General features: G+C 38.4%; 2 protein-coding genes across 27 annotated transcripts in view; one reads left to right on the forward strand and one right to left on the reverse strand.

Moving 5' to 3' along the window:
* The window catches only part of lrp1aa (low density lipoprotein receptor-related protein 1Aa), a 118,222-nt gene extending 111,930 nt beyond the window's left edge, over positions 1-6,292 (forward strand). For 6 of the 14 annotated variants that reach the window (XM_078947667.1, XM_078947668.1, XM_078947669.1 and 3 more), the window contains 15 exons: positions 57-322; positions 405-586; positions 696-802; positions 868-987; positions 1,078-1,254; positions 1,335-1,475; positions 1,558-1,731; positions 2,678-2,839; positions 2,934-3,117; positions 3,201-3,308; positions 3,390-3,463; positions 3,535-3,628; positions 3,760-3,798; positions 4,410-4,554; positions 4,636-6,292. In XM_078947667.1, coding sequence (XP_078803793.1) covers positions 57-322; positions 405-586; positions 696-802; positions 868-987; positions 1,078-1,254; positions 1,335-1,475; positions 1,558-1,731; positions 2,678-2,839; positions 2,934-3,117; positions 3,201-3,308; positions 3,390-3,463; positions 3,535-3,628; positions 3,760-3,798; positions 4,410-4,554; positions 4,636-4,776 — 2,114 coding nt within the window. In that variant the 3' untranslated portion in view covers positions 4,777-6,292. The remainder of the gene's footprint in view (positions 1-56; positions 323-404; positions 587-695; positions 803-867; positions 988-1,077; positions 1,255-1,334; positions 1,476-1,557; positions 1,732-2,677; positions 2,840-2,933; positions 3,118-3,200; positions 3,309-3,389; positions 3,464-3,534; positions 3,629-3,759; positions 3,799-4,409; positions 4,555-4,635) is intronic. The other 8 variants (XM_078947672.1, XM_078947673.1, XM_078947674.1 and 5 more) reach the window with 5 other exon arrangements.
* Positions 6,293-6,338: 46 nt separating this feature from the next.
* On the reverse strand, positions 6,339-19,169 carry LOC101164799 (uncharacterized). 13 transcript variants are annotated; one of them, XM_023955210.2, is made up of 31 exons: positions 18,952-19,081; positions 18,587-18,668; positions 18,100-18,277; positions 17,800-17,951; positions 17,610-17,717; positions 17,318-17,405; positions 16,966-17,051; positions 16,754-16,861; positions 16,461-16,548; positions 16,134-16,219; positions 15,833-15,920; positions 15,481-15,566; positions 15,269-15,376; positions 13,774-13,861; positions 13,422-13,507; positions 13,210-13,317; positions 12,917-13,004; positions 12,590-12,675; positions 12,289-12,376; positions 11,937-12,022; positions 11,725-11,832; positions 10,230-10,317; positions 9,878-9,963; positions 9,666-9,773; positions 9,375-9,462; positions 9,048-9,133; positions 8,549-8,738; positions 8,256-8,401; positions 7,111-8,181; positions 6,811-7,028; positions 6,339-6,723 (listed from the first exon to the last, which is right to left on the reverse strand). In XM_023955210.2, exons 2-31 carry the CDS (start codon positions 18,656-18,658, stop codon positions 6,654-6,656), a joined length of 4,137 nt encoding a protein of 1,378 aa, XP_023810978.1. In that variant the 5' UTR covers positions 18,659-18,668; positions 18,952-19,081; the 3' UTR covers positions 6,339-6,653. The 13 variants fall into 13 exon arrangements, 12 of the variants coding, with proteins under 12 accessions (XP_023810978.1, XP_078803805.1, XP_020559153.2 ...); XM_078947679.1 differs by lacking the exons at positions 17,800-17,951; positions 18,100-18,277 and having other exon boundaries at positions 18,587-18,665; positions 18,952-19,169; XM_020703494.3 differs by lacking the exons at positions 17,800-17,951; positions 18,100-18,277 and having other exon boundaries at positions 18,952-19,169.
* Between the last annotated feature and the right edge of the window lie 241 nt (positions 19,170-19,410).

The following is a 19,410-nucleotide window of genomic DNA, read 5'->3' on the forward strand; positions in this document are numbered from 1 at the left end:
GTCACAGGTTATGTTTAGAATGTGATTCCGTAAACATCGTTTGCTGTCATCTCCAGCTCAGAGACATTTGTACATCGCCGATGACAATGAAATCCGCAGCCTGGACCCGTCTGTGTCAAACTGGCGCTACGAGCAGATCTTCCAGGGCGATGCCAACGTGCGCATTGATGCCATGGACCTCCATGTGAAGACCAATCGCATTTACTGGACCAACTGGCACACAAGGCGCATTTCTTCCTATGATTTGCCTTCGTCCTCTACGTCCTCCCAAAACAGCAACCGAAACAGGCGCCAAAGTGACACCAGGGTCACCAATCTGGATGTGAGTTTGTACAGTCCTGACATGACAGCAAAAGTAGACGAGTGGAAGAACACATCACCTTTATTTTCAAATATATCCTTAGATTCCTGATCTGAAGATGCCTCGGGGCATTGCTGTGGACTGGGTGGCAGGAAACCTGTACTGGACTGACTCTGGCAGAGATGTGATAGAGGTTGCTCAGATGAGCGGTGGACGCCATCGCAAAACCCTGATCTCCGGCATGATTGATGAACCTCATTCTATTGTAGTGGATCCCCAGAGAGGGTAAGTGAGAAACATCCAGAATTTGGAGGAATTTGGAAAAGAAGCACAAGTGATGGAAATAAAATCAAAGGAAAGGCCTATAGAAATGAAGGTTTTGCTACTTCTTCAGGAAAATGTACTGGACGGATTGGGGTAACCACCCCAAGATTGAAACAGCCGCTATGGATGGGACCATGAGGGAGACCCTCGTTGAAAAAAACATACAGTGGCCAACAGGTAAAACATACACCTTATAATAACCAACTCTAAGCATTCCCTAACTGTATTCTCTGCTGCTGTAGGTCTGGCGGTGGACTACTTCAATGAGCGTCTGTACTGGGCTGATGCTAAGCTCTCCTTGATCTGCAGCGTGAGGCTGAATGGCAGTGATGCGGTTGTAGCTGTAAACGGGGTTAAAAACAGTTGAGTAGCGGAAAATCCTCCTGAGGCTGATGCCGGCATTAGTGCACATCACTCAGGCCTCAGCTGGTGTTCTATGGCTTTCTGTGCAGACCTCCATCACCCCTTCAGCATTGACGTCTTTGAGGACTACATCTACGGCGTCACCTACATCAACAACCACGTCTTCCGAGTGAACAAATTTGGTAAAGGCCTAGTAGAAGACCTGACGACTGGACTTAACCATGCCACAGATGTGGTGTTGTACAACCGTTATAAACAACCTGAAGGTAAGAGACAATAAATCAAAAGCCAAATGTTGAAAGAGGGGAAACTCTTTCCTAATAGTCGGCCTTTTTTCCTCTGTCAGTGACAAACCCCTGTGACAGGAAGAAATGTGAGTGGCTCTGTCTGCTGAGCCCCAGTGGACCAGTCTGCACCTGTGCCAACGGACGCACGCTGGACAACGGCACATGTGTGGAGCTGCCTGCTCCCACGTTGTCTCCTGTCTGTGAGTGAACATGCAGAAATGAGAGTTCATGCCCAAACAAACGCCCGGTCCTGCAGTGTCACTGACACTTGGTCTCCCACAGCTCCTCCCAGCGGTCCCTGTTCAATCCAGTGCATGAACGGCGGCAGCTGTTTTCTAAACGCCCACAAACAACCCAAATGTCGCTGCCAGCCCAACTTTGGAGGCGAGCGATGTGAGGTCGATCAATGCATGGACTACTGCAAGAATGGCGGGACGTGCACACCCTCTCCCAGAGGTATCTTCATTTTTGATTAGGTTTGTTTTAGTGGTAATACTTGGGGATGAGACCATTTGGAGTTTTTCCAGTGCCACACCAGTACTTATGAAACGGATATGGTGCTTCAAACATGAAAACACTCACCTGCCTACTTGTTTAGCTTTGTAGGAAAATTCTTAAATATCCTCTTTACAAGTTTCCACAAATCAGCCATTTTTTTTTTGTTAAATCTCCATTCTTTGTAAATTACTTGCAGCCAGTTTAAAATTTCTTTGTACTCTAGGTTTTGTGTAGGACACATTAAAATGTGATGTAGCTTTTCCTATAACCGGCAAACTGGAGGCTAAGAACAGAACACCAACTTTAGCCTCATCCGACTTTTACGATGTGGCAGATAAATACTATAAAATAAAATGATATCATAAAAATGGTATTTTCTACATAACAATAATAATGATAAATTTAAATCGACAGGAAACAATACTGTATCAGCAGCATCCTTGTAAAACCTGAGTCTGTTGCTGTGCAGACCTAGGTTTGTGACTATGTGAATCTAAATTTATTTTATTTCGAAGTCAAACTCTCGTCTTCTGTTGCCTAACTGGCTGTTTTCTGCCCAAAGATATTTTCCAAAAACCTTTTGCATTATGGTAGCTTTGGGCTTTTCATTTAGCAGTCGGAGCAGCTGCTTATAAAGGTATCAAGCGTATTTAATACCTGACTAAGGCAAAAGGCTTGACATGCGTCAAAGAGAAAGTCAAAGAATCCAGTAGTTTTTCAAAATAAAACTTCCCTCATTCAACAAAGCAGACATAATGTAAGTTACCAAATGTATTTTTGTCTGCGGTCTGCTACCAAGTAACCCAGGGACTGGTTCTGGATTGGAAACCCATGTCCTATAACACTGCAAATGCTCTCTCCCTTATTGTGCCTTCTTCTCTCGCTTGTGTTCATTCCTCCACAGGCTTCCCTACCTGCCGATGCCGGATCGGCTTCACTGGGCCAAAATGTAACCTGCATACGTGTCGAGATAACTGTAAGAATGGAGGAAATTGCACAGTCAGTCCAGGAAACCAGCCTACCTGTCACTGCCCTGCAGACTTCCTTGGTGACCAGTGCCAGTACAGTGAGTTTCCCTTTGTTTTTTAAAGTCTTGAAAAATTGTTACAGGTTCCGAAAGGAGGGGAAGTAACATATTTGTTGTGTGTCTCTGCGAGCAGGAAGCTGTGAAGGCTACTGCCTGAACAAAGGAACATGCCTGCAGAGGGATAACGGCTCCATGGTGTGCCGCTGCCCACCGCAGTTCACCGGTAGCACATGCGAGATCGACAGGTGTCACTACTGTCGAGACGGTACCTGCATCCCCAGCGATGGACTTTCCTCCACAGGGGAGGTCACCTGTCGGTAGGAGTGCTTACCGAGACATCAGACACCTCATGCGGTCGTCAAATATTTTTATATTGGTGCTTAATTTCGGTTCTCCACAGGTGCAAAAATGGCAGAATCCAGCCAAGCTGTTACACATGTGACACAAATGGATACTGTGCCAATGGCCAGTGTTTTATGAATCTCAGTACTCGATTACCAGAATGCAGGTAGGGGGGCGGGGCTTATCTCTCCATGTTGGCAGTCTTAAAATCTGCTGCAGAGTCTAATCTATTTGTGTCGGTGTGAAGATGCTCACCTGGCTGGTCCGGGTATCGATGTGAATCTGTGGCCAGCAGCAGCGAGAGCTCAAGCTCAGGTGGACGTAAGTTATTATTTGGACTAAAAACTCAGAAACTGAATTGAATAAAGTTCTGACTGTGGTTGTGCGTGCAGGGACAGCCTCCATTGTGGTGACAGTGATGATACTGTTGCTGCTGGTTCTCCTGGGAGTGGGAGCTCTGCTGTGGTACAGAAGACGAATGAAAGGGTGAGTGACAGTCTGAGGAATCTTTGATTTCAGCCTGCTTCCTCTTTCCTCCTCTTCCTTTGTTTCCTTCTCCTCCTGTCAGTTTTCACTGTTACTCTCCTCTCTGTAATGAGATTTCTTCTGCTTCTCAGATCTAGCCGGCCTGGAAAAACCGGCTCCAGACGCTTGCGGTAATGGTTGCAGGGTTACATTTCCTTCCTCCATCCTGTCTCTCAGTTTCTCACTTTGATGGCCTCTCTGCTCTCGATCATGAGTCTTGGATGCTGTGTAGTGTCTGGTCCTGTGCTCAGTGTTTGCTCCATTTCTCCTACTGTCTCTGGGAGCTGTGGGTCATCCCACCTTTACAGTTTCTAGATCAGCTCCTGAGCAGATCTATTGAAGCCGTGCATTGAATAGATCTGTTTAAGTATCTGCTTTAGGCGTGTCATTATTGTCCATCTTATTGTGCAGCAATACGTCCTCAAAGGGAGATTCTGAGAGTCCAACAGCAAACTCAGATTAAAGATAAAACCCCAAAAAATCCAGGATTTCTTAGATCCAGTTACTATTACTAGTACATGTGGTGCAACATGAACAAGCAGCCCTGGCCCTCTGGGTCTGGACTGCATGACTGCTGGGTTTGTGTCTGTTGCGGCTCAGCCCAGATGGAGGCGACAGTCATGTATAACTCCTCCTCCCTCCCTTTGTGATGTGGTTTTGTTCCTGCTTGCACCTTTTGGTCGCATGTGCTGTCGTGTCAGACAAAAAGAGTCCGACTGGACTGCTTCTGTTTTTGCTGCAGGGCCAAAGGCTTCCAGCACCAGAGGATGACCAACGGAGCAATGAACGTCGAGATCGGCAATCCCGCCTACAAGATCTACGAGGGCGAACCAGACGACGACGCTGGGGAGTTGCTCGATGCTGACTTTACTCTGGACCCGGATAAGGTAGAAACAAATATTAAGCACATATATTTCCAATTACTGCTCCACTTTTTACTAATCTTTGTTTTTTTTTCACATTCTTAGCCCACCAACTTTACAAACCCAGTGTATGCTACCCTATACATGGGAGCTCACAACAGTCGCAACTCGCTGGCCAGCACAGATGAGAAGAAGGAGCTGCTGTCACGAGGAGACGAGGAGCGGCTTGTTGACCCGCTCGCTTAAAAACAAACCAGAATATTTTGTTTTCAAACCCACCCTTCTTTCTGCCTTTTGAAGAAAAACAAAACAATTAAAAAAAATCAATAAAAAGTGTGAAAGAAAAAAGTGTGAACACTGTATAAAATGTACAAAAATGAAGGACTACTTTTGTATGTGATTGCAGTATTATAATTTAGTTCTTTAGAAGATTCCTCTGGTCAAAATGAATAGCATTTTCTATGAGAGATTTTTCATTTACAGTCTGTCCCTTCCCCTTTACCTAAATAGCCACTACCTCTGTACAAAATGACATGGAAGCAAGTAGATCAGAAGAAAAGATGCTTAGGTTTGGAGCGATTCGTTTTCTTTTTTATTATTTTTGTATGAATTGTATAGAAAAGAAAAAGAAAAATCTGTTCCATTTCACCAGTGCCAACTGTTTGTTATTTGTGTTGACTTTGAGTGGGAAAGGCAAAACTCAAAGCTTTTTAAGTCGGTACCTTTGTCCTGCTGGGTTTCCCCAGTAAGATTGTGTGAGACACGTTCGTGATCGTCTTTATGTATAGCACACATGTAAAATGTCAATACCAGATGGAAACCAGAGCATTTTCTCAGAGAACAATCTCCATGAAGCGATTGTCTTGTCTTCCTTGCACAGAATGTCACATTTGACTGTGTGGTTTGAACTTTTTTATCTAAAGATGTGGCAAAATTACGTTTGTGAAAGGACAGCAGCTGGAGATGGAAGAGGTTGGTTATGGATAAAGCATTCCATGGATGGAAATTTAGGGTATGAAGAAAAGAGTTGCAATGGCCAAAGCTGCAAGACTTTAATGATGGTGTCTTCTCTTTCTGAGGGAAAGGAGGACAAAAAAATAAAATAAAAGAGGACAACGTTTAGTTATGTCTTATACTTCTCCAGTCATGTACAGACCAGATAACATCCATCTGGTTTTGTGAATAGTTTTATCTTTCTGCCTTTAACGAGTGGAAGTCTGTACGTTCACAGTTTTGTAACAACTCAGTCATTAAAGTGCATTATTTTCATTCCGTCCTCAGCAGGTCTCTGCTCCTTTTGAGCTCCTCTCTTTATTCTCCGTGGCCTGCTGCTGCTGCTACCATTCCGGTCGCACCGACACTTCCTCACGCTCAGCCTCAGTCCCAAAATGCTGCTTCTGTCCGAAATGTCTCAGCCGTTTTATTGCATGTTTGTACCACGACTGTGTAACGATGCCTTTTTATTTGCTTACCAGTCCAGTGTTATTTTACACTGTTGTCTGTGTTTCATCTTTAATTTAGAGAGAAGTACAATCACTTTACCTAAAGCAGTTTTTGCTGAATCCTACATGCATTTTTCAGATTTTTGTCTTTTGTTAGTCGATTTATTTTTTATGAAAAATTGACACAGCTTTTCTAGTACACGATGCATGGAGGTCAGGCTTTCTGGAAAGAGAATACTGTTAAATTTTTGCTGGAGTACTTTACAAACTAAGTCACAGATGTTGTTATAAATAAAAAATTTAAATTGTACAGAATACAATCAGCCGTGTTTTGTTTGTGAAAGTGAAACATTACACTGAGTCATGTTGTTTGACTTCATAATTTATTAGGCAAACATCCCACCAGATCACTGAAGGTTTATCTTCATTTACAGATCTTCTTCTTGATACACTTTTACAATCACATTAAAGGAAAGATAAACCAATCAGCCATGTTTATTCCATTAAGGTTGTCCCTGCTAATTTATTCACCATTTGCGCCGTAAAGTAAACAAAAGTTATCTTAGAAATCCTTAAATCACAAAAAAAGTTTGTTTTTAAAATGTAATTCATTTTGTTCATTTCAAATCTTTATTGTATTTTGCTCTGATTTAGTGATGACATCTTCTCCTGGCGTCACATTTACTCGATACCTTTGGCCTTTAGCTCCTCCCTCACTCTGCTCAGGTAGGTTGGGTCAGGATATCCATAACTGTAGAAGAGCAGTTTCAAGATGAACATGTAAAACCCTTAAGGAGAACTAACAGTGAAACTAAACAGTAGAATTGAGGAACTTTACCTGTCTGGTCCTCCATACAAGCTTGTTTTATGATGAATGTCATTCCAGGTCACCTGGTTTTCATAGCCAGTAGTTCTTGAAGCCCCGATGGTGAAGATCAGCTTCTGATCAAACGCCTTCTTCAAAAGTTTCAGCACTTCGTTACCCTCTTTGTTGTCTGGAAGATATGCCATTCTAGTTGTACCAGTATACCAGTGTCCAGGTTTGGGATGCTTCTCCTATCAAGAGAAATGTAAGATATTTTAACTGAGAGCAGTGACAAAGGCAGCTATGGAAAAGCCCTTTTAGAGAAAAACGTACCGTCTGTGTTCCATTTGGAATAGAGTAGGTGATGGTAATGATTCCACAGTTTGAGAAACCAGGAACTTGACCAGAACTCCTAGTCCACGTCATTCTTCCATCTGGCTGATCTCCCTGTATGATGCCAAAGACTTTTCTGCAGACAGGACAGATGGGTCCATTGCTCTCCTTTGCTTGCTGCAGGCATAGGTTGCAAAATTCATGTTTGCAGTTCAGACTTTTCTTATCCGTGAACGGAGACAAACAGATCGGACAGTTTTCCTCTGTGCTGTCTCCTCCTGTGGCCCCTCCTTCAGGGACAGGTCTCTTTTCTGACTCATCTTCATGCATCGTTGTCGAGTCCCTGAAACCAGAGGCTCCTTGAAGCTGCGTTAAGTTCAGAGGTGATGTGATACTTTTCTGGTACAGACGAAGGAGAGCTCTGACAGCATTATTGTCCATGAAGGGGTTTCCTTCAGGACCCTTATAAGAGGCTTTCACCTGAACTTTACTTCCATCCCTCCTGACCTCTTGAAAGTCCACATCAAACTTTTCTTTGATCTTTGTTATTTTACCATCCACATCTAATGCCTTCCAGGTCTTCTCCTCCATCTTCATCCCTGCATCAGCCAGAGGATCTTTGATGGTCATCTTCAGGGGGGGGTCGTCATGCAGCAGATAAGGTTTTTCACCAGGGCCATTTCTTTCTAGGACACTCTTTAACTGTGCGCTGTCTGGTCCACGTACAGTTATTTCTTTAGGAGTCAAAGTGAGCAGAACTTTTTTCTCGTTTTTCTGGATGAGTTTGAACGCCTCACTGCACTGCTCTGGTCTTACATTCTGGACAGGAATGACTGACTCTCTGGATTCATTAAAGTGATTTTGGACGAGGTTTGTGAATTCAGAGAGAGCATTCTGTTGACTTCCATCTTTTTGTTTGGCTTTAAATGTCACGTTTAAATTTACTTCCATTTCACATCCATTCTCTTTTTCTATGCGCTTGATTTCCTCCTTATAGACTTGGCTCAGATACCAGAAGAAACCCACTGGGACAGGAACAGCCTCTTCCTGATTCTGCCTTATTCCTTTGCCCTAAAAAACATTTATTTTACTTTATTTAAATAAAAACTACATTATGCTAGTGTGTGTAATATTTCAGAACATACATCAGATGTAGATGAAGTAGGAGTCAGGAAAGTTTCATCTGCTTGAGGTTTCAGCTTTGATGATCCCAGAACGACTGACTCTACAGTGACTGTTGTACCATCTAGAATCAGATTTTCACCAGATAATATCTGTAGAATCTCCAAAGCTTAAAAAGAAAAAGAAAATTTGATGTTACAAAAAAGAAAAGTTGCAAAACATTTATTTTATCATTATATTTAAAAATAAAATGAAGATTTAAACAATCACCTGGGCTGTACCTAAAATAATTATAACATAAAGAGGCATACTGCACCTGGAGAAGGTTTAACGTTTATCAGAGCATTCTTTTCTTCAAGGATCTTGACAACTGAACAGCTTAAGCCTGTTTTTCTTTCGTTGAACCAAGATTGTAGAGATTTTTGTAGCAATGTTTGCTGTTTTTTGGTATGTTTGGACCACTTTAATACAAGAGTTATTAGTACTTCATCTTTTTCTTTTTTATCCTAGAAAACATGCGACCAGAAAAATGATGGTCAAATCAGATAACTTACACAAATTTTTACTTAAAATTTTTTTTACTGTTAATGTTATTTTTTTTGTCCCTCAAACCTTTTATTGCTCTTAAAGTTTTAACTCAATAGAGACTAAACTAAAATCAAAGTTCTAACTCTAACTCAGCAGTTTTTTCATGCATCACTAGATGTTACCGTTTTATTCATGACATTTAAAATCAAATCCTAACCACGGATAACATTGTTCTGGCACAAAATAATCACAGTTAAAACTTAAACAGCAATTTGTCTCAAACTCACCGAGACTTCAGCTTTAGACACAGAAACTGCTGCACTGTCATCTGCTTTAGATTCTTCATCATGTCTGTTTTTCACCTTATTTTCATCTAAATAAGACCAAAAACAACTTAATCAACAGTCATTTAAAGTCCAACATGTTACTTGAAAAAAATTGATAGATGAACAGAAAAAAACAGTGTGACAAAAAATTATGTTCTTAAACGGATCACACATTTGTGCCTTTAAAAAAAGAAACAAGTTAAATGAAAACTTCAAGTCAATATTTGTGTCCAATCACTGTTAACTAGTTAGTCAAAGAGGGTTTCCAGACTGTCGTGGATCTCTTACGTTTGCTGAAATCTAAAGATGCTGCAGCTCCACGCTTAACTTTATCGCTCTGACTGGTTTGAACAGAAGTGTTGCTTTTTGATGAGACCTGAAAAAACACATGAATGTCTCATTTATGCAAAAACAAAGCAGATTATTTGCACAGATAACTGTCTAATTTGTGTTATGAGGAGAAAAATCCTGGTCTACGATAGTCTGTTTAAAGTTCAAGTCACTATTACACCACTATTGGATGATGTGTGCTTTACATTTATACAGTCATTTTAAAAAGGATCATATCCAGGTTCTCACAGTGTGTTTGTCATGAACATCTCCATCTTTGGAATTCTTGTTTTCATCTCTAGAACTTTGTTCTGGGATGGAATCTTGATCACTCTGACTGTTCATCTGTCCTTTGTCCTGAAAAGAATTAAAAATCATTTTACATGTTTGCATTAATACTACTAAATGCCATAAAATAACCACAGTGAAAATATACCAGCAGTATTTTGTCTTTAACTCACCAAGCGTTCAGCCTCAGACAGAGAACCTGCTGGATTGCTGTCTGCTTTATGTTTTTCGCTGTTTTTCTGCATTTTTTCAGCACTCCCTTCAAAAAGGATGAAAAGATTTTAGACATCAGTCATTAATAATACGACAACATGTTTCTTGTTAAATTCTAATAATTGTAAAGCCACATCACAAAATACATGGTGACAGTAATCAATTATATTCTTTACTGGATCAAACTTTTCTTTCCTTTTTTAAATACTCCAAGTTAAACCAAAGCTTTAAGTCAATATTTGTGTTAAAATAACATTCAATCATGAATAAAGTAAATTTCAGAAGATTTCCAGACTGTCTTGGACCTCTTACCTTCCTGGATATCTGAAGATGTTGCATCTTTGTGACCAACTTTATCTCTCTGACTGGTTGGAACAGAAGTGTTGCTTCTTGATGAGAGCTGAAAAAACACCAGAATGTGTCATTTATGCAAAAACAAACCAGATTATTTGCACAAAAACTAACTTTCTACAGACATTTGTGTGATGAAAAGATACACCTTTAAAATGTGGTGGTCTCTAGTGACATTTAAAATTAAATCCTAACCCCGGATAACATTGGCCACTTCAGAATAGTCCAACGCTTTTCTCTTAGCCATTCTTGGGGTTTTTTGGATGGTTGTCCTGTTGGAAGACCCATGACCTGCGACTGAGACCAAGCTTTCTGACACTAGGCAGCACATTTCAATCCAGAATGCCTTGATGATCTTGAGATTTCATTTTACCTTCACAACTTCAAGACACCCTGTGCCAGATGCAGCAAAGCAGCCCCAAACCAGAACTGAGCCTCCTCCATGTTTCACAGTAGGGACAGTGTTCTTTTGGTTGGATGCTTCATTTTTGAGTCTATGAACATAGAGCTGATGTGCCTTACCAAAAAGCTCCAGTTTTGTCTCATCTGTCCAAAGGACATTTTCCCAGAAGCTTTGTGGCTCGTCAACATGCATTTTTGCAAATTCCAGTCTGGCTTTTTTATGATTTCCTTTCAACAGTGGTGTCCTCCTTGGTCGTCTCCCATGAAGTCCACACTGGCTCAAACGATCTGACACTGATGTACCTTGATCTAGGAGTTCACCTTTAATGTCTTTGGAGCTTGTTCTGGGCTCTTTGGAAACAGTTCCAACTATCCGTCTCCTCAATTTGTCATCAATTTTCCTCTTCCGGCCACGTCCAGGGAGGTTGGCTACTTAAACTTCTGAATAATATGTGCCACTGTGGTCACAGGAACTTCAAGCTGCTTTGAGATGGTCTTATAGCCTTTACCTTTATGATGCTTGTCTATAATTTTGTTTCTAATGTCCTGTGTGTGGTACACACCTTTTCACCAAACAGCAACGTGACTATTTGTCTCCCTTTAAATAGGCAGACTGACTGATTCTGGGTTTGAAAACAGCTGTGATGGCAATTAAAGGACATACCTGAGTTCATCATGACCCCCTGGGCAATAAGTCTTTTATGGAGGTATCATCATTTTTGGCCAGCCCTATTTCATTAGTTTGTTTTCTTTAAATAATTCTGTTAATCAACAACTCAAAGGTAATGGCTGATTTTGATTATTCAATTTTCAATTTTTTTTACTTTATTGTACTTTTGAACATTTCAAGTCATTTCAGTGAGCATTGTGGACTTTCTTTCTTTAACTGAGGGGTACCAACAATTTTGTCCACCACTGTATTTGTGTGATGAGGAGAAATATCCTCAAATATGATGGTCTGTTTAAAGTCCAAGTCACTATTACACCACTATTTGATGATGTGTGCTGTACATTTATACAGTCATTTTAAAAAGGATCATATCCAGGTTCTCACAGTGTGTTTGTCATGAACATCTCCATCTTTGGAATTATTTTTTCCATCTCTAGAACTTTGTTCTGGGATGTAATCTTTATCACTCTGACTGTTCATCTGTCCTTTGTCCTGAAAAGAATTAAAAATCATTTTACATGTTTGCATTAATACTACTAAATGCCATAAAATAACCACAGTGAAAATATACCAGCAGTATTTTGTCTTTAACTCACCAAGCGTTCAGCCTCAGACAGAGAACCTGCTGGATTGCTGTCTGCTTTATGTTTTTCGCTGTTTTTCTGCATTTTTTCAGCACTCACTTCAAAAAGGATGAAAAGATTTTAGACATCAGTCATTATTAATACAACAACATGTTTCTTGTTAAATTCTAATAATTTTAAAGCCACATCACAAAATACATGGTGACAGTAATAAATGATATTCTTTACTGGATCAAACTTTTCTTTCCTTTTAAGAAACTCCAAGATAAACCGAGGCTTTAGGTCAATATTTGTGTTAAAATAACATTCAATCATGAAATAAAGTAAATTTCAGAAGATTTCCAGACTGTCGTGGACTTCTTACCTTCCTGGATATCTGAAGATGTTGCATCTTTGTGACCAACTTTATTTCTCTGACTGGTTGGAACAGAAGTGTTGCTTTTTGATGAGAGCTGAAAAAACACCAGAATGTCCATTTATGCAAAAACAAACCAGATTATTTGCACAGATAACTTATTCTACAGACATTTGTGTGATGAAAAGATACACCTTTAAAATGTGGTGGTCTGTAGTGACATTTATAATTAAATCCTAACCCCGGATAACATTGTTCTGGCACAAAATAATCACAGTTCAAACTTAACAGCAATTTGTCTCAAACTCACCGAGAGTTCAGCTTCGGACACAGAAACTGCTGCACTGTCATCTGCTTTAGATTCTTCATCATGTCTGGTTTTCACCTTTTTTTCATCTAAATAAGACCAAAAACAACTTAATCAACAGTCATTTAAAGTCCAACATGTTACTTGAAAGAAATTGATGGATGAACAGAAAAAAACAGTGTGACAAAAAATGATGTTCATAAACGGATCACACATTTGTGCCTTTAAAAAAAGAAACAAGTTAAATGAAAACTTCAAGTCAATATTTGTGTCCAATCACTGTTAACTAGTTAGTCAAAGAGGGTTTCCACACTGTCGTGGATCTCTTACGTTTGCTGAAATCTAAAGATGCTGCAGCTCCACGCTTAACTTTATCGCTCTGACTGGTTTGAACAGAAGTGTTGCTTTTTGATGAGACCTGAAAAAACACATGAATGTCTCATTTATGCAAAAACAAAGCAGATTATTTGCACAGATAACTAACCTTCTACAAATATTTGTGTGATGAGGAGAAAATATCCTCAAATATGATAGTCTATTTAAAGTCCAAATCACTAATACACCACTATGTGTTCTGTACATTTATACAGTCATTTTAAAAAGGATCATATCCAGGTTCTCACAGTGTGTTTGTCCTGAACATCTCCATCTTTGGAATTATTTTTTCCATCTCTAGAACTTTGTTCTGGGATGTAATCTTTATCACTCTGACTGTTCATCTGTCCTTTGTCCTGAAAAGAATTAAAAATCATTTTACATGTTTGCATTAATACTACTAAATGCCATAAAATAACCACAGTGAAAATATACCAGCAGTATTTTGTCTTTAACTCACCAAGCGTTCAGCCTCAGACAGAGAACCTGCTGGATTGCTGTCTGCTTTATGTTTTTCGCTGTTTTTCTGCATTTTTTCAGCACTCCCTTCAAAAAGGATGAAAAGATTTTAGACATCAGTCATTAATAATACGACAACATGTTTCTTGTTAAATTCTAATAATTGTAAAGCCACATCACAAAATACATGGTGACAGTAATCAATTATATTCTTTACTGGATCAAACTTTTCTTTCCTTTTTTAAATACTCCAAGTTAAACCAAAGCTTTAAGTCAATATTTGTGTTAAAATAACATTCAATCATGAATAAAGTAAATTTCAGAAGATTTCCAGACTGTCTTGGACCTCTTACCTTCCTGGATATCTGAAGATGTTGCATCTTTGTGACCAACTTTATCTCTCTGACTGGTTGGAACAGAAGTGTTGCTTCTTGATGAGAGCTGAAAAAACACCAGAATGTGTCATTTATGCAAAAACAAACCAGATTATTTGCACAAAAACTAACTTTCTACAGACATTTGTGTGATGAAAAGATACACCTTTAAAATGTGGTGGTCTCTAGTGACATTTAAAATTAAATCCTAACCCCGGATAACATTGGCCACTTCAGAATAGTCCAACGCTTTTCTCTTAGCCATTCTTGGGGTTTTTTGGATGGTTGTCCTGTTGGAAGACCCATGACCTGCGACTGAGACCAAGCTTTCTGACACTAGGCAGCACATTTCAATCCAGAATGCCTTGATGATCTTGAGATTTCATTTTACCTTCACAACTTCAAGACACCCTGTGCCAGATGCAGCAAAGCAGCCCCAAACCAGAACTGAGCCTCCTCCATGTTTCACAGTAGGGACAGTGTTCTTTTGGTTGGATGCTTCATTTTTGAGTCTATGAACATAGAGCTGATGTGCCTTACCAAAAAGCTCCAGTTTTGTCTCATCTGTCCAAAGGACATTTTCCCAGAAGCTTTGTGGCTCGTCAACATGCATTTTTGCAAATTCCAGTCTGGCTTTTTTATGATTTCCTTTCAACAGTGGTGTCCTCCTTGGTCGTCTCCCATGAAGTCCACACTGGCTCAAACGATCTGACACTGATGTACCTTGATCTAGGAGTTCACCTTTATTGTCTTTGGAGGTTGTTCTGGGCTCTTTGGAAACAGTTCCAACTATCCGTCTCCTCAATTTGTCATCAATTTTCCTCTTCCGGCCACGTCCAGGGAGGTTGGCTACTTAAACTTCTGAATAATATGTGCCACTGTGGTCACAGGAACTTCAAGCTGCTTTGAGATGGTCTTATAGCCTTTACCTTTATGATGCTTGTCTATAATTTTGTTTCTAATGTCCTGTGTGTGGTACACACCTTTTCACCAAACAGCAACGTGACTATTTGTCTCCCTTTAAATAGGCAGACTGACTGATTCTGGGTTTGAAAACAGCTGTGATGGCAATTAAAGGACATACCTGAGTTCATCATGACCCCCTGGGCAATAAGTCTTTTATGGAGGTATCATCATTTTTGGCCAGCCCTATTTCATTAGTTTGTTTTCTTTAAATAATTCTGTTAATCAACAACTCAAAGGTAATGGCTGATTTTGATTATTCAATTTTCAATTTTTTTTACTTTATTGTACTTTTGAACATTTCAAGTCATTTCAGTGAGCATTGTGGACTTTCTTTCTTTAACTGAGGGGTACCAACAATTTTGTCCACCACTGTATTTGTGTGATGAGGAGAAATATCCTCAAATATGATGGTCTGTTTAAAGTCCAAGTCACTATTACACCACTATTTGATGATGTGTGCTGTACATTTATACAGTCATTTTAAAAAGGATCATATCCAGGTTCTCACAGTGTGTTTGTCATGAACATCTCCATCTTTGGAATTATTTTTTCCATCTCTAGAACTTTGTTCTGGGATGTAATCTTTATCACTCTGACTGTTCATCTGTCCTTTGTCCTGAAAAGAATTAAAAATCATTTTACATGTTTGCATTAATACTACTAAATGCCATAAAATAACCACAGTGAAAATATACCAGCAGTATTTTGTCTTTAACTCACCAAGCGTTCAGCCTCAGACAGAGAACCTGCTGGATTGCTGTCTGCTTTATGTTTTTCGCTGTTTTTCTGCATTTTTTCAGCACTCACTTCAAAAAGGATGAAAAGATTTTAGACATCAGTCATTAATAATACAACAACATGTTTCTTGTTAAATTCTAATAATTTTAAAGCCACATCACAAAATACATGGTGACAGTAATAAATGATATTCTTTACTGGATCAAACTTTTCTTTCCTTTTAAGAAACTCCAAGATAAACCGAGGCTTTAGGTCAATATTTGTGTTAAAATAACATTCAATCATGAAATAAAGTAAATTTCAGAAGATTTCCAGACTGTCGTGGACTTCTTACCTTCCTGGATATCTGAAGATGTTGCATCTTTGTGACCAACTTTATTTCTCTGACTGGTTGGAACAGAAGTGTTGCTTTTTGATGAGAGCTGAAAAAACACCAGAATGTCCATTTATGCAAAAACAAACCAGATTATTTGCACAGATAACTTATTCTACAGACATTTGTGTGATGAAAAGATACACCTTTAAAATGTGGTGGTCTGTAGTGACATTTATAATTAAATCCTAACCCCGGATAACATTGTTCTGGCACAAAATAATCACAGTTCAAACTTAACAGCAATTTGTCTCAAACTCACCGAGAGTTCAGCTTCGGACACAGAAACTGCTGCACTGTATTCTGCTTTAGATTCTTCATCATGTCTGGTTTTCACCTTTTTTTCATCTAAATAAGACCAAAAACAACTTAATCAACAGTCATTTAAAGTCCAACATGTTACTTGAAAGAAATTGATGGATGAACAGAAAAAAACAGTGTGACAAAAAATTATGTTCTTAAACGGATCACACATTTGTGCCTTTAAAAAAAGAAACAAGTTAAATGAAAACTTCAAGTCAATATTTGTGTCCAATCACTGTTAACTAGTTAGTCAAAGAGGGTTTCCAGACTGTCGTGGATCTCTTACGTTTGCTGAAATCTAAAGATGCTGCAGCTCCACGCTTAACTTTATCGCTCTGACTGGTTTGAACAGAAGTGTTGCTTTTTGATGAGACCTGAAAAAACACATGAATGTCTCATTTATGCAAAAACAAAGCAGATTATTTGCACAGATAACTAACCTTCTACAAATATTTGTGTGATGAGGAGAAAATATCCTCAAATATGATAGTCTATTTAAAGTCCAAATCACTAATACACCACTATGTGTTCTGTACATTTATACAGTCATTTTAAAAAGGATCATATCCAGGTTCTCACAGTGTGTTTGTCATGAACATCTCCATCTTTGGAATTATTTTTTCCATCTCTAGAACTTTGTTCTGGGATGTAATCTTTATCACTCTGACTGTTCATCTGTCCTTTGTCCTGAAAAGAATTAAAAATCATTTTACATGTTTGCATTAATACTACTAAATGCCATAAAATAACCACAGTGAAAATATACCAGCAGTATTTTGTCTTTAACTCACCAAGCGTTCAGCCTCAGACAGAGAACCTGCTGGATTGCTGTCTGCTTTATGTTTTTCGCTGTTTTTCTGCATTTTTTCAGCACTCCCTTCAAAAAGGATGAAAAGATTTTAGACATCAGTCATTAATAATACGACAACATGTTTCTTGTTAAATTCTAATAATTGTAAAGCCACATCACAAAATACATGGTGACAGTAATCAATTATATTCTTTACTGGATCAAACTTTTCTTTCCTTTTTAAAAAACACCAAGTTAAACGAAAGCTTTAAGTCAATATTTGTGTTAAGATAACATTCAATCATGAATAAAGTAAATTTCAGAAGATTTCCAGACTGTCTTGGACCTCTTACCTTCCTGGATATCTGAAGATGTTGCATCTTTGTGATCAACTTTATTTCTCTGACTGGTTGGAACAGAAGTGTTGCTTCTTGATGAGAGCTGAAAAAATACCAGAATGTCTCATTTATGCAAAAACAAACCAGATTATTTGCACAGACAACTAACCTTCTACAAATATTTGTGTGATGAGAAGAAATATCCTCAAATATGATAGTCTATTTAAAGTCCAAGTCACTAATACACCACTATGTGTGCTGTAGATTTATACAGTCATTTTAAAAAGGATCATATCAAGGTTCTCACAGTGTGTTTGTCATGAACATTTCCATCTTTGAGATTCTTCTTTTCATCTCTAGAACTTTGTTCTGGGATGGAATCTTGATCACTCTGACTGTTCCTCTGTCTTATTTTCTGCAATAAAATTAAAACTCATTGTACTTTATTAATTTCAGTACTACTGAATGCTAGAGCATTTGGATATTTCATAACATACATCAGATGTCGATGGAGTATAAGACATTGAAGCTTCATCTGTTGTCTGAGTGTCCAGCTTTGGTGAGTCCAGAACGACTGACTCTACAGTGACTGTTTTAAAGTTTTTAAGATTCAGTTCTTTACCAGATAATTTCTGAACAAGGTTTGCAACTTAAAAGGAAAAGGAAGAAATGTTTATGTTAAAAACAGAAGAAAAAGAAGAGCCTCAAAATAGTTTATACTATTATTTTTTTGAAAGATTAAATAAATGACTTGGCTTCAAGCTAAAAATTAGTATTTAAAAAAATGTATACCACACCTGCATAGGGTTCAGTCTTTATTACAGCGTTGTTGTCGTCCAGGATCTCGACGACTGAAATCTTTAACCTTTTACATTCTTTTTTTGACCAACTTTTAAGAGATTTCTCGAGATTTTTTGGGTCTTTTTTTGCTGAGTCAGACCACTTTAACACCAGAATAAGTTTTCCACATTTTTCCTAGAAAACATTTAGTAAATAAATCATAGTCGAAATAGATTTGTTACTGATCAACCCATTTTATAATATGTTATAAACGTTAAATATTTTATAAGTCATGACTAATGTCAAAACTGGAACTAGTTTAGGTCTCAGGAAGCAGTTTTTCCGTGCGTCGCTAGATGTCGCTGTTTCATCCATGTAACAGATAAAAACCCACAACAACGAGGAAGAGCGTTTAAAAATTAAAATCCTAAACACAGATAACATTTTCATGGCAAACATTACATCACTTTGAAAATATAGCAGCAGTAAATAAGTCTAACTCACCGTGACTTCATCATTAGACAGAGAACCTGCTGGATTATCATCTGCTTTAGGTTTTTCTCTGCTTGTCGCCATTTTTTCTCTTCTTCCATCAAAATTAATAAGACAAAAATATTTTAAACAACAGTCATTTCATTTAAAGTCAAACGTGATGCTTCTTGAAATATATGAATCATTCTAGAGCTACATAGCAAAAGTAAGCGTGGGAGAAGTAAATATTACTCTTTACTGGAACAAACTTTAAAAAACAACACAAAAAAACGAGGTAAACCAAAGCTTTACTTCAGTTCAATATTTAAAATAAATCATTGTTCGCCGGTGAACAAAGTAAATCTAAGAGGATTTCCAGGCCGTCGTGAACCTCTTACCTTTCCTCGTAAGTGAAAGTGAAAGTTGTTTCTATTGTGAACTTTGACTCTAACACGTCTGCGCGGAAGAGCTGCTGTTAAATAAATGCTGAGGAAAACTTCTGAATGTTTTGTGTAACAAAAACAAACCAGAAAAAAATGAACACAGGAACAAAAACACTGTGACAGCTGCAGCATTAAGAGCTGGAGACATTGATGAGACAGAAGACATGTTCCACAGAGGACTGGTCTCCTTAAAGTCCACGTGACTGTTCAGGAAAATAACATTATTCGGAATATTTTGGGTTTTTTGTTTGAAATAGACAAAAGTAAAGAAAACAAAAAGTGAGCTATGATGGTTACTTCCTTAATTACCAAAAGAAATAATGAATGAATGAAAATGATAATTTTTCAATGAGACCCTACTTGACTTGAAATATTCTTTTTTTATTCATAATATTGTTGTTGTATAATTTCCAC

This window comes from Oryzias latipes, chromosome 5 (assembly GCF_053564925.1).
Source record: "Oryzias latipes strain Hd-rR chromosome 5, Olatipes_Hd-rR_3.1".
Taxonomy (NCBI): Eukaryota; Metazoa; Chordata; class Actinopteri; order Beloniformes; family Adrianichthyidae; genus Oryzias; species Oryzias latipes.

Bases quoted from the DNA above. Each gene is read 5' to 3' on its own strand.
- LOC101164799 (XM_023955210.2), bottom strand. From the start codon at position 18,658: ATGGCGACAAGCAGAGAAAAACCTAAAGCAGATGATAATCCAGCAGGT. The intron at 15,921-16,133 runs GTGAGTTTGAGA...GTGTTTTTTCAG, and splicing joins TGTCCGAAGCTGAACTCTCG to CTCTCATCAAAAAGCAACAC. The intron at 7,029-7,110 runs GTACGTTTTTCT...TTCTCTTGATAG, and splicing joins TTCCAAATGGAACACAGACG to GAGAAGCATCCCAAACCTGG.